Below are 14,472 nucleotides of genomic sequence, written 5' to 3' on the forward strand. Positions count from 1 at the left end.
ATTTAGCTCCTAGAATTAATAATAATAATTAATAACTTTACATATTCGTGTACTAGATAACCAGTAAAATTTACATATAACATTGCATTCACCCGCAAGCGCTAAACACGCAGGGGTCACAGCGACTTGGGAAAGAAAGGTAATACTTTATTGGTAATAAAACTATAATAATAATAATAAATTTTACTTAATAAAATATTATTTATTATTAGTTATAAACTTAAGAGAAAATTTAAATATAAATTTTGTGCTTTTAGAATGTATGTAAATATATATTAATTTATATATAAATAATCTGTAATATTTTTAATTATACATATTGTTACATATTAATAAATCACGTGTTGGTATTATTTTTAAAAAGAGAAATGGTTATAAATATGGTGCGGTAAGCCAGTGGAAGGTCTCCGTCAGATGACCAAAAGCTCCGCCGGCGCGTCAGGACACACTTGTACTGTTATCAGACGAACTTTACCTAGCTCAGCCTATTATTTTTATAAATGGTGACCTTGTGGACACAGAAGCTGGTGGAGAAGTGTTCACAGAAGATACAAACAGAAGAATATTGGTCTCAGACCGGGCCGCGGGGGCGTTGACCCCCGGAACTCTCTCCAGGTAAACTCCAGGTATAGCAGAGAAAAGTCACTCTGTCTGACTTTTTTGTGTTATCCCAGGTTCTCTACACATATGCTGCTATGTATGATAATTCTATGTAACTGTATTTGTGTATACCTGAATGAACTTACTTACTAAAAAAGTCTATATGAGGTTTCACCAACAGCAGGTGGGTGAAACCCGCAGTGGATGAAACCTGCAGTGGGTGAAACCCGCAGTGGGTGGAACCCGCAGTGGGTGGAACCCGCAGTGGGTGGAACCTGCAGTGGGTGGAATCTGCAGTGGGTGGAATCTGCAGTGGGCAGAACCTGCAGTGGGTGGAACCTGCAGTGGGTGGAATCTGCAGTGGGCGGAACCTGCAGTGGGTGGAATGTGCAGTGGGTTGAACCTGCAGTGGGTGGAATCTGCAGTGGGTTGAACCTGCAGTGGGTTGAACCTGCAGTGGGTGGAATCTGCAGTGGGTGGAACCTGCAGTGGGTGGAACCTGCAGTGGGCGCAACCTGCAGTGGGTGGAATCTGCAGTGGGTGGAACCTGCAGTGGGTGGAATCTGCAGTGGGTGGAACCTGCAGTGGGTGGAACCTGCAGTGGGCGCAACCTGCAGTGGGTGGAATCTGCAGTGGGTGGAAATCCTTAGAAGGAAAGATACTTGTTTGTGTCTTTAAGTTTAATAAACCGTAACTCATTATCACCGATGTAGACCTGTAATTAATGTGTATAAAGCAGCCAGTGAAAACCTGTATGTGAAAAGTAATTTAGAATGAATTTAGCCTCAATGAACATCAGTCAATTAATGTAATCAAACATTAGATCCCGTGACAATGTGTTGAGAAATCTTGGTGAGATACCCATCAAATTCTTCCTTATTGTCAAGTTTTCTGTAACGTCCTGTTTTCTTTGATGTTACTGTTGCAGGGGAAACAAAATGTTTTTGGTAATAGTCGTCATGGAGGGCCATCATTTCCTTCCACATCTGGTGAGGTGTGAGGATGCGATGGCTGGACGTGCTCTCATTCTTGGTCTTCAACAGTTTTAACCTTGTAGATGCTGGGGGGTAAATGTTGGAAGCAATAATAGCAAAGGAGAACTGTAATTAGCAGGAATTATTCATGAACATAATGTGATTCATGTCTTCCTTGGATTTTGGTACGAATGAAATTCTATATATTATGGGTTGACACTAAAACATAAAGGAGATTGGCTACATGTTTGAACCATTAACTGAGGTCCTCTTCAGAAGATCTTAAAGGTCGAGATAGACATCAGTCGCTTTTTGTTGTCAAAATATGGATTTTTCTCAACATTGACAGGTAACTCATTAAATCTTAAAAAAAAAAATAATGTTTAGCTGCACAAAATATATAAACAGAATTATGGCTTTAACTATTGCTTAATTTTTTGCAAAATACCTAAATATCTGAGTTTCTCAAAAGTGAAACTAAATTAATATGTAAAGTGATTGAGTGTGGACAGAGGTGTACGGGACACTCAAGACAGAGTTGGAAGAATGGTGTGAAGGAGGTTTTGAGTGGCAGAGGCTTGAGCATCCAGCATGCATTTACAAGGACGTTAAATCGAAATGCGAGACGAATGCTCTACGAGATTTCTCTATATTCATGGGAAAGCTAAACCCATAGGGGTCATATGGCGCCTGGGGATGGGAGGCATTCAGGAGAATAAAGTCGACCATATAGGATGAAGAACTCCTCACCAGTGTCGATGCACCTCCAGTGGGAGGTCGAGGGTAGAGAGCGTGGGCAGGAATATCTGACTGGATTTGGGAAAAACCTGTTATCAAGACCTGAAGTTTTGAAGATTGGGAAGAACTGTGTTGTGGAAAAGTTTGGGGAAGGGATGAATGTTTTGTGGTGTTGTAGTCAACTTAATTATATAAGGAATTCATTATTATTAATTAACAGTAAATAGTAAATTCCTAAATGGAACCTCGGTGTTCGAACGTACCGGATCTCTAACTGGAGTCTGAACAGTTTTGTTCAGAAAAAAAATTGACCTGGTCTTTGAACGTTTCTCTGGAGTGTGAATGCACCGCCTTGTTAACAATTCACTTGTTAAAAAAAGGCTTTACAGGAAAGTCTTGTTTCAAAAATGATTTGAAGTGACCTCTGACCTGACCTTAGTGACCCAACTCTCAGTTCAACCTCCTCCAGTGTGTGTCAGGCTGATTATAGCCTGAGAAATACTATTTCGGGCATCGAACTTTTCACAGTTCCAACACCATCTAGGAAGCAAATAAGTTCAAACATCGAGATTCCACTGTATAAAGATCAACACCTCAATACAAATTTTGACGATAAACCTAACTTAAAATACACACTAACAAAATAACACCAATAAATACATGTTTTAATATCACACTTCATCGTATTTACACACAAATATCTAAAATATTTTAAGAAAATATTCTATACATAAGGAATATTTTATATATACACAGCACAATATATATATATATATATATATATATATATATATATATATATATATATATATATATATATGTATATCTATATATATGCAAAACAACCACTCTGAAAGAATCGAGAAATTCCAAGCGCTTTCGTGACTACTCACATTATCAAGGAACTATGAAAGTAAAGCATCCAAGGAAGCTATATAAGGGGTCTGGCCAGCACCTCACTATCAGATCCCACAACGGTTCAACACCTGACGCGCGCCGACCCAACTGGACAGGTCCTTTGCACAACTCACCCACAAACTATTCTACCCAAGAATATTAATTAAGAAAATTTAAAAATTATTATTTGTCCAGTGTATTATTAAATTCTTCCCAAATTCTATTAATTATAAATGGATCTAATTTATATAAACCAAAGGAAATATTCATATTATTGTCAAAACTGCTTTTTATGAAACAAGATTCAATTATATTCCTGTCGACCATGGACTTGCTTGATACTACTTTCTCAACTTTTTGAAAATCAATTGGATGGTTAAAATCTCTTACATGAATAAATAGAGCATTGGAATCTTGTCCAGTTCTAATGCTATATTTATGTTGTTTTAATCTTAGTTCGAGATTTTTACCAGTTTGACCGTAATAAACTTTATCGCAAATTTTACAAGGAATCTTATAGACACACCCATCAGCATTTTGGGGGGAATTCTTTATCAAAAGTTTTTTTTCCTGTATCAAGATTTTTGAATTTCTCTATTCTTTCTGAAATCACCTGTTTACTGTGATCTTATTGCATATATATATATATATATATATATATATATATATATATATATATATATATATATATATATTTACGTGAGATTAAAGAACATACGAAGAACTACACCATCACCTTACTAACACAATTCATCCAGCCAGAATTTATAATGTACAAGAATGTATATTGTGTGGGGGGGGAGGGGGGCATTTTTTTCACAATACTTAGATTATGTCAGGAGATAAAATTTTGAATATAAATATTGCTTCGTAAAGCAGAATTCTGAGGGTATGTAACGTTCACGGTGAAGCACTAAACCAGTATGGGGTACCCAGTGGTTGTGGAATGGTTGGTACTGAGGGTTGCTGGTGATAGTGTGGTCACATGTGTGGTCACATGTGTGGTCACATGTGTGGTCACATGTGTGGTCACATGTATGGTCACATGTGTGGTCACATGTGTGGTCACATGTGTGGTCACATGTGTGGTCACATGTGTGATCACATGTGTGGTCACATGTGTGGTCACATGTGTGGTCACATGTGTGGTCACATGTGTGGTCACATGTGTGGTCACATGTGTGGTCACATGTGTGGTCACATGTGTGATCACATGTGTGGTCACATGTGTGGTCACATGTGTGGTCACATGTGTGGTCACATGTGTGGTCACATGTGTGGTCACATGTGTGATCACATGTGTGGTCACATGTGTGGTCACATGTGTGGTCACATGTGTGGTCACATGTGTGGTCACATGTGTGGTCACATGTGTGGTAATATACACATAGGAGACTGTGTAGGATTTAGTTACTAGATCAGCAGTGGCTGCCACGAGTAATGTTATGTGATGAACACCCAGGGCTGTGATGAACACCCAGGGATCTGATGAACACCCAGGGTTGTGATGAACACCCAGGGCTGTGATGAACACCCAGGGATCTGATGAACACCCAGGGTTGTGATGAACACCCAGGGCTGTGATGAACACCCAGGGTTGTGATGAACACCCAGGGCTGTGATGAACACCCAGGGATCTGATGAACACCCAGGGTTGTGATGAACACCCAGGGTTGTGATGAACACCCAGAGATCTGATGAACACCTAGGGTTGTGATGAACACCCAGGGCTGTGATGAACACCCAGGGTTATGATGAATACCCAGGGTTGTGATGAACACCCAGGGCTGTGATAAACACCCAGGGTTGTGATGAACACTCAGGGTTGTGATGAACACCCAGAGATCTGATGAACACCCAGGGTTGTGATGAACACCCAGGGCTGTGATGAACACCCAGGGTTATGATGAATACCCAGGGTTGTGATGAACACCCAGGGCTGTGATAAACACCCAGGGATCTGATGAACACCCAGGGTTGTGATGAACACCCAGGCTTGTGATGAACACCCAGGGTTGCGATGAACTCCCAGGGGTGTGATGAACGCCCAGGGGTGTGATGAACGCCCAGGGTTGTGATGAACGCCCAGGGTTGTGATGAACACCCAGGGTTGCGATGAACACCCAGGGTTGTGATGAACACTCAGGGTTGTGATGAACACCCAGGGTTGTGATGAACACTCAGGGTTGTGATGAACACCCAGGGTTGCGATGAACACCCAGGGTTGTGATGAACACTCAGGGTTGTGATGAACGCCCAGGGGTGTGATGAACGCCCAGGGGTGTGATGAACGCCCAGGGTTGTGATGAACGCCCAGGGTTGTGATGAACACCCAGGGTTGCGATGAACACCCAGGGTTGTGATGAACACTCAGGGTTGTGATGAACACCCAGGGTTGTGATGAACACTCAGGGTTGTGATGAACACCCAGGATTGTGATGAACGCCCAGGGTTGTGATGAACACCCAGGGTTGTGATGAACACCCAGGGTTGTGATGAACACCCAGGGCTGTGATGAACACCCAAGGTTGAAATGAACACCCAGGGATGTGATGAACACCCAGGGTTGTGATGAACACCCAGGGTTGTGATGAACACCCAGGGCTGTGATGAACACCCAGGGTTGAAATGAACACCCAGGGTTGTGATGAACACCCAGGGTTGTGATGAACACCCAGGGTTGTGATGAACACCCAGGGCTGTGATGAACACCCAAGGTTGAAATGAACACCCAGGGATGTGATGAACACCCAGGGTTGTGATGAACACCCAGGGTTGTGATGAACACCCAGGGCTGTGATGAACACCCAGGGTTGAAATGAACACCCAGGGTTGTGATGAACACCCAGGGTTGTGATGAACACCCAGGGTTGTGATGAACACCCAGGGTTGTGATGAACACTCAGGGTTGTGATGAACACCCAGGGCTGTGATGAACACCCAGGGTTGTGATGAACACCCAGGTCTCTGATGATCTCCCAGGGTTGTGGTGAACATCCAGGGCTGTGATAATCTCCCAGGATTGTGATGATCTCCCAGGGTTGTGATAATCTCCCAGGGTTGTGATGATCCCCCAGAGTTGTGATGATCTCCCAGGGTTGTGATGATCTCCCAGGGTTGTGATGATCTCCAAGGGTTGTGATGATCTCCCAGGGTTGTGATGATCTCCCAGGGCCGTGATGAACACCCAGGGTTGTGATGAACACCCAGGTCTCTGATGATCTCCCAGGGTTGTGATGAACATCCAGGGCTGTGATAATCTCCCAGGGCTGTGATAATCTCCCAGGGCTGTGATAATCTCCCAGGGCTGTGATAATCTCCCAGGGCTGTGATAATCTCCCAGGGCTGTGATAATCTCCCAGGGCTGTGATAATCTCCCAGGGCTGTGATAATCTCCCAGGGCTGTGATAATCTCCCAGGGCTGTGATAATCTCCCAGGGCTGTGATAATCTCCCAGGGCTGTGATAATCTCCCAGGGCTGTGATAATCTCCCAGGGCTGTGATAGTCTCCCAGGGCTGTGATAATCTCCCAGGGCTGTGATAATCTCCCAGGGCTGTGATAGTCTCCCAGGGCTGTGATAATCTCCCAGGGCTGTGATAATCTCCCAGGGCTGTGATAATCTCCCAGGGCTGTGATAATCTCCCAGGGCTGTGATAATCTCCCAGGGCTGTGATAATCTCCCAGGGCTGTGATAATCTCCCAGGGCTGTGATAATCTCCCAGGGCTGTGATAATCTCCCAGGGCTGTGATAATCTCCCAGGGCTGTGATAATCTCCCAGGGCTGTGATAGTCTCCCAGGGCTGTGATAATCTCCCAGGGCTGTGATAATCTCCCAGGGCTGTGATAGTCTCCCAGGGCTGTGATAATCTCCCAGGGCTGTGATAATCTCCCAGGGCTGTGATAGTCTCCCAGGGCTGTGATAATCTCCCAGGGCTGTGATAATCTCCCAGGGCTGTGATAGTCTCCCAGGGCTGTGATAATCTCCCAGGGCTGTGATAATCTCCCAGGGCTGTGATAGTCTCCCAGGGCTGTGATAATCTCCCAGGGCTGTGATAATCTCCCAGGGCTGTGATAATCTCCCAGGGCTGTGATAATCTCCCAGGGCTGTGATAATCTCCCAGGGCTGTGATAATCTCCCAGGGCTGTGATAGTCTCCCAGGGCTGTGATAATCTCCCAGGGCTGTGATAATCTCCCAGGGCTGTGATAGTCTCCCAGGGCTGTGATAATCTCCCAGGGCTGTGATAATCTCCCAGGGCTGTGATAATCTCCCAGGGCTGTGATAATCTCCCAGGGCTGTGATAGTCTCCCAGGGCTGTGATAATCTCCCAGGGCTGTGTAACACCCAGAGTTCATCCAACAGTTGATATAATGATAGAGATTATGAAGTATTTATATGTGTTTACATATATACTTGTGTTCGAGAAGAAAACACAATTAATGCCCTCAGAAGTACAATGTACAGGGTAATATTTACAAAGAATACATTGTATATATATATATATATATATATATATATATATATATATATATATATATATATATATATATATATACTGTGGGCGCAACAAGTCACAATACGGGGCTGACACAAATTTCAACTAACCTATAAATCAGCTAGGTTAATTGAAACGAAACTAGACGAGGTTTCAGTCGGTTCTGGAACACAGTATAATCAGTGGGGAGTGAAACATGGTCCAGTTTGAGCCACAGTGTGCGAGTCAGATGATACAGTGGTGCATGTTATCCCTCTACACCGTTATTTTATGAAGACTAGTTTTTAATCACTTATTTACAATGAGATGTTAGTTCAGTACTGCTACAGCTATCGTAGCTTACTGTTATCGCTAATGTAGCTTTCTACCTACAGCTAACGTAGCTTTTACCTACAGCTAACGTAGCTCTACAACACTCACCTAGTCCTACAGAATTACTGATAAAGTTAACCGTGGCGTTGATACCAGTAATCGTCACTTGTGGCACTCTGGCGAAGGTGTGTGTGACACCAAGCTTAATTAATATGTTCCTGGGGAAGCGCTCAAACCATACGAGTCATATAGCGCCTGGGGAATAGAAGGTAATTAGGTTTGATCACCAGAAAGGAAAGTGTACTCCGAGTTCTTCCATCAAAAACCAATCCCCAGCACTAAGACTTCTCTGTGAAGGTAAACTAAGCAAAGCAACGCAGGGATTGTTGATGCAAGTATCCTAATCTCGCATTTGTGGTAGACTCGACGCACCTTCGCCAGATTTCCCTTCGTACAGATTATGTCTTTATGGTAGTGTACTGGCCTTCAAGGTATGGCGAACCTAATGAAAATTCGCCAAAACCCCCACCGTGTAAAGTTACTGGCCTTCTCCAGAGAGTATTCGCCAGAGGCACAACTTGCGAATCACAACATGGACGGGTAGCCTAGAGGAAGAGAGAAGGCAATGATTCCAATAACTAAAGTTTAGGAGACACACCAAGCAACTACTATTTATATCCCACCACCAGTAACAGCAGCCCCAGCACCGCCACCAGCATCACCTCCCCCTGCCTCCCTGCTGCTGACGACGTTCTGTCAGCAGGCCTAGTGTCGTTCTCGCCAGGCAGGGTGTAGGCAGGGCTCTTGGGAGGGAAGGTGTGGGTGAGCATACCAGGGCACAGGTCGTTGGAATCCACGAAGAGAATGCGGTTTTCCAAGCCTTGATAAAGAGGACTCATCTGTTGGATGAACTGCATGAAGACGTCTGTGTCCAGGAGACCTAGGCAGGGATGAAATTTCCTTACTGAAAATGGATGGTAAGCAAATACTCTAAATAAATATGGTGTATAGTAATATATTAAACAAAAGGGCCGAATATACTAATAATATACTGTTTAAACAACAATATATAAAAAAAGAACTTAATAACCTAGCCTCGTTCTCCCCAGCACAGGACATTATCCTCAGTCTTACCAGTCAGGTGGTGATTGATTTTGTTATCTCTGATAACAGAGTAGCCATCGCCGCCGTTGGCCAGGAAGGATGCCATAGCTATCCTGTAGATGAGGTCATCCTTGACATCCTGGAGCTCAGGGATGCGACACTCCTGACAGCGGGCCTGCAGACGTACCACTCTTGAACCCACGGGAAGGTTCACGTCGTACACCACCACGAAACCTGTGGGTACCAACAGTGATCGATCAGGCCAGCACTCAGGCTTGGTCTGGGACCTGGTCGTGGGGGCGGTGACCCCTGGCAGCGACTATAGGTAACCTTGAACATAACTGGATGAGTATGTCGAGTAAAAATTTCTGAGGCGTCTATGTGTACGTGCGTGTGTTTAATAACTTTGTTAAGTTCCCCAGACCCATCCTGTGGAAGGTAGTCAAAAGATTACAGAGGCACATATGGGTCCAGGGAAGTGTGTGCACTCTGCTGTACTCAGTTGTACTCATCCCATCTCTGGTAACAAATTTATATCTTTGCTATAGATTCACACAGGTTTACTGCTTATTACAGCACCCATGTTGGTATGTCTTCACGCCCAATGACTTTTGATATATAAAATTCCTTTAGCAGTCTCAGTGTTTCCTCCTTTGACCTAAATTTTACACGGTATCTGCTAATTTACCATCACATCCTTTCTTCTCTCTCCACATTTCTCATTTATTTTCAGAAATTTTAAGGATAACTTAAGTGGCTCACGAAATCGAAATGACACAGTTGTAAATGTAAACAGACATCAGTCAAACATTAATAAATTAAACCTAAAGTCTGCCAGAAATGCCTAGGCCTGCTAGAGGCCTTCCTTGTAATTAATATTTTACAGTATGTAAACCATACATTGTAAGCATTGCAAGAAAATAGACATTTATTATTATTATTATTATTATTATTATTATTATTATTATTATTATTATTATTATTATTATTATTATTATTATTATTATAAAGAAAGCGAAGGATGTATCATCTTACTTTAGTTTACCTTCAAATTCAAACGTATTATAGAACATAGGATTTCGTTTTCTAAAGTATTAGACATTAGAGAAAACTGTAGTCTATGTACCGGAGACTTGCAAAAATCCTCCAGGATGATCCAGGGCCTGAGTGTCGTAATGACTCACTGAATGTTCAAACATTTCCTTCACATGTTTGCCCTTCAGCTCAACGATGTCTATGGTATTTTGGAAAGGCGCCACAGTAAGTATATCTTCCATGGTGATTACACCTGCAAATATTAATAATTTATAAGTTGTTGAAGGAATTTTAGACGAAATTTTATGCATATAAATAAGGAAATTTACTTAAAAAGTATATAAAAAAATCACTCCCAGATCTGCATTTTAATGGAGAAATTAGTCTTAGTGATGACCCACAGCTGGAGCTTTTGGTCACCTGACCGAGGTCCACATCATTAAGATTATGTATAATTAAAATCATTACATGACCTTCATTACAGTATTTCATACGTACTTATCTATACAGCTCATACGTTTAATTATATATTGCTTGACATGAATGTGCCTCGACTGGCAGAACACACACACTGAGTGTCCGTGGTTCTATCCCCGGCACGGGTGGAAACACTGGGCATGTTTCCTTACATCCGCTGTCCCTATTCACCCAGCAGTAATTAGGTACCTGAGTGTTAGTCGACTGGTGTGGGTGGCATCCTGGGGGATAAGACTAAAGGACGTCAATGAAAATCGGACAGACAGTCCTCGATGACACACTGACTTTCTTGGGTTATACTGGGTGGCTAACCCTCCAGGGTTAAAAATCCGAACAAATATTATTATTACACTAAATATTATTACACTAATATACCTCGTACAGTCTCTAGAAATGGGAAGTAATAAGATGATTTAATCCAAAGATATGAAGAATAAATAATTTCTGGAGCGTAAGCGCCTTCAAGGAGGTGCTTATCAATGGACTTCCTGAGGTATACGTGAGTTAACATACATTGATGAGCCACTGACCATTAGAGGCACGCTCATCAATGGACGCCCTGATTCCACCACCGTTCTGAACAGCCAGGCTGGTCAGTGCCCACTTGTTGTCGTCTGGATACTTGGCATTCTGAGTAAAGAACACATTATTAAAAGTAGTAGTAGTAGTAGTAGTAGCAATAGTAGTACATAAACATGGGTAGGTTCTCAATCAGTAGGGGTTATAAAACGCCTGTGGATTACACGGCGTATTGTCAAGAAATATGAACCTAAAAAACACAGAATAAGGAGAAGAATGGAGGGTGACTCGCACCATGATCTCTGCAGGGTGACTCGCACCATGATCTCTGCAGGGTGACTCGCACCATGATCTCTGCAGGGTGACTCGCACCATGATCTCTACAGGGTGACTCGCACCATGATCTCTGTAGGGTGACTCGCACCATGATCTCTACAGGGTGACTCGCACCATGATCTCTGTAGGGTGACTCGCACCATGATCTCTACAGGGTGACTCGCACCATGGTCTCTGCAGGGTGACTCGCACCATGGTCTCTGCAGGGTGACTCGCACCATGGTCTCTGCAGGGTGACTCGCACCATGGTCTCTGCAGGGTGACTCGCACCATGGTCTCTGCAGGGTGACTCGCACCATGGTCTCTGCAGGGTGACTCGCACCATGGTCTCTGCAGGGTGACTCGCACCATGGTCTCTGCAGGGTGACTCGCACCATGGTCTCTGCAGGTAGCAGGGCCAGTCTTTCTCGTTATTAAATATTTTTTACGACTTGGGTTTACAGGAAACAAACATGTTTGCCTTCACTCCATGAGGTTGAGGGAGGTGTGTGTGTATGTAGTAGTAGTAATAGTAGTAGTAGTTGTAGTAGTAGTTGTTGTAGCTACTAGCTGTCAAAGACACTTGTCGATAGACACTTGGCGTATGTATGTTTTTTTTGTATATGTGTGTACTCACGTGTGGTTCCAGGGGTCGATTCATAAATCGTCTCTGTTTATATATATAAACAGGTTTATAGCTATCATGTATGTACACACAAGTTTGCATCAATAAATATACAAGAAGTTTATATATATCACTATACTGTATATACAGTGAGATTGTACCTTAAATGGCCTTTCAGTATTCGAAAAGCATTAAATTTAACAAACAACAATGGAGTTTAGTTAGCTTATTATCTTTATTATGCACCCTAAACCCATCCTGTGGGCGGTAGTTAAAAGATTACAGAGGTACATAACGGGTCCATGGACTGGGCCCCAAAGTTTTGATAGATGAACAAGTTACAAAGGTAATGAACTCCAGGTAGATCTGGTTAGAATCATGACCAAGTTACAAAGGTAATGAATCATCTGCACGTCAATGAAAACAAGAGAAGGTTACTGTAACATTACAGATATGAGGCGTAAGCTTTAGTGGCCCTAAACAGCACTGCAAACATTAAGGCGTAAGCTTTAGTGGCCCTAAACAACACTGCAAACATTAAGGCGTAAGGTTTAGTGGCCCTAAACAACACTGCAAACATTACGGCGTAAGCTTTAGTGGCCCTTAACACCAACACAGCAAACAGCCTCAACAGTCCACAACCACCCACCATATGGATGATAGCATCCGTTTGCAGGTTGCCAAGGTTGCACTCTCTCATCCTGCAGGAGAGCCTGTTGCCGTCCTGGAAAACAAAGGACTTGCCCACCTCATGAGTCACCATGTCATCAATCTTCTTCTTGTAAGGTACCAGCGCTGCTAAGATCTCTGGATCTGTAGTGAAACACATATGTATATATACATGTATATATATTGTAGAGAGAAATCAAATGTATATATATATATATATATATATATATATATATATATATATATATATATATATATATATATATATATATATGCAAAACAACCACTGTGAAAGAATGGAGAAGTTCCAAGCGCTTTCGTGACTATTCGCATTATCAAGGAACAATGATAATGTGAGTAGTCACGAAAGCGCTTGGAATTTCTCTATTCTTTCACAGTGGTTGTTTTGCATATTCTGAAATCACCTGTTTACTGTGATCTTATTGCATATATATATATATATATATATATATATATATATATATATATATATATATATATATATATATATATATATATATATATAGAATTTACTTTCAACTATATGTTTAGAATTAAAGTATATTGTGTTGGTATCTAGTGGAAGGTAGGTAAGATTTGTCAGGAAACAGGACAAGTGTTTCCTAACGTGGGTTTTAATTATACGATGACACACAACCGGAGCTTTTGGTCATCTGACCGAGGCCTTCCGATGGTTTAACTGTCCACCCCTTTAAAAATTATGGTAATGATTATAATCATTTTGTCCAGTCATTTGGTCATCAAGACCACACCAGACCTGGTCGTCAAGACCACACCAGACCTGGTCGTCAAGACCACACCAGACCTGGTCGTCAAGACCACTCCCAGGTCCTGTCAACTCCACGCACCCTCCCATGTGCAGACCATCTAACATTATAATTCCCAAGTAACGGTAACCTCAACCCTGCTGGAAGGAAGCCGTTGAAGCTGCCGTCAAGATTGTTCAACTGCCTACCAGCATACATAAGGGGGATTACCAATAGGCCCCTGGCTGTCTTCAAGAAGGAGCTGGACAGACACATAAAGTCAGTACCTGACCAGCCGGGCTGTGGTTCGTACGTCAGTTTGCGTGCGGCCAACAGTAACAGCTGGTTGATCAGACCCTGATCCATCGCGAGGCCTGGTCTCAGACCGGGCCGCGGGGGCGTTGACCCCTGAAATCCTCTCCAGGTATACTCCAGGAACCCATCGTGGAATACTTGACGATATCCTCATCGCCCTACTGAAGTATCTCAGCTCAGGCTGACACATTCCATTACCTACTGTACGAAACCTGTCCTGTGTGGTGGATTGTGGCAGGGAAACAGGTAGCCTATTTCCTACCATGCCACTATGACATAGCTACACACCGTGTGTGTTCCCACCCTGTAACTCATATATAACAGGGTAGCTGCACACTGCGTGTGTCTCCCCCCCCCTGTGTCTCATAAATAATAGGGTAGCTGCATACGGTGGGTGTTCCCAAATTTGCTAAATGAAATCAAAAGTCTCACCCACATCACACAAGTGAGCAAGGAATGGTGCCATTAAACGCGCAGGATATCTCCCCTAGGACCACGCCCATAACAGGGGTCATGGGAGGGGGGGGGTCATTCTAACTCCCCCTCCATTACTCTTGGTTATAATAGGTCGTAAACAGTGGCAGTAATCCACACTGATCCACGCATGACCCACACTGACCCACGCAGTGC

General features: G+C 43.0%; 1 protein-coding gene across 2 annotated transcripts in view; it reads right to left on the minus strand.

The window, feature by feature from the left end:
- Nucleotides 1–229: 229 nt before the first annotated feature.
- LOC128697476 (snake venom 5'-nucleotidase-like) overlaps nt 230–14,472 on the minus strand; it is a 108,680-nt gene continuing 94,437 nt past the window's right edge. Inside the window, exons 7-12 of one of the 2 annotated variants that reach the window (XM_070094052.1) lie at nt 12,741–12,904; nt 11,163–11,262; nt 10,247–10,408; nt 9,151–9,354; nt 8,849–8,956; nt 230–1,660 (exon numbers count right to left, since the gene is read on the minus strand). In XM_070094052.1, coding sequence (XP_069950153.1) covers nt 1,413–1,660; nt 8,849–8,956; nt 9,151–9,354; nt 10,247–10,408; nt 11,163–11,262; nt 12,741–12,904 — 986 coding nt within the window. In that variant the 3' untranslated portion in view covers nt 230–1,412. Of the gene's footprint in view, nt 1,661–8,699; nt 8,957–9,150; nt 9,355–10,246; nt 10,409–11,162; nt 11,263–12,740; nt 12,905–14,472 lie in introns of both variants that reach the window. The other variant, XM_070094053.1, reaches the window with a different exon arrangement.

Source organism: Cherax quadricarinatus, chromosome 44 (assembly GCF_038502225.1).
Source record: "Cherax quadricarinatus isolate ZL_2023a chromosome 44, ASM3850222v1, whole genome shotgun sequence".
Lineage (NCBI taxonomy): Eukaryota > Metazoa > Arthropoda > Malacostraca > Decapoda > Parastacidae > Cherax > Cherax quadricarinatus.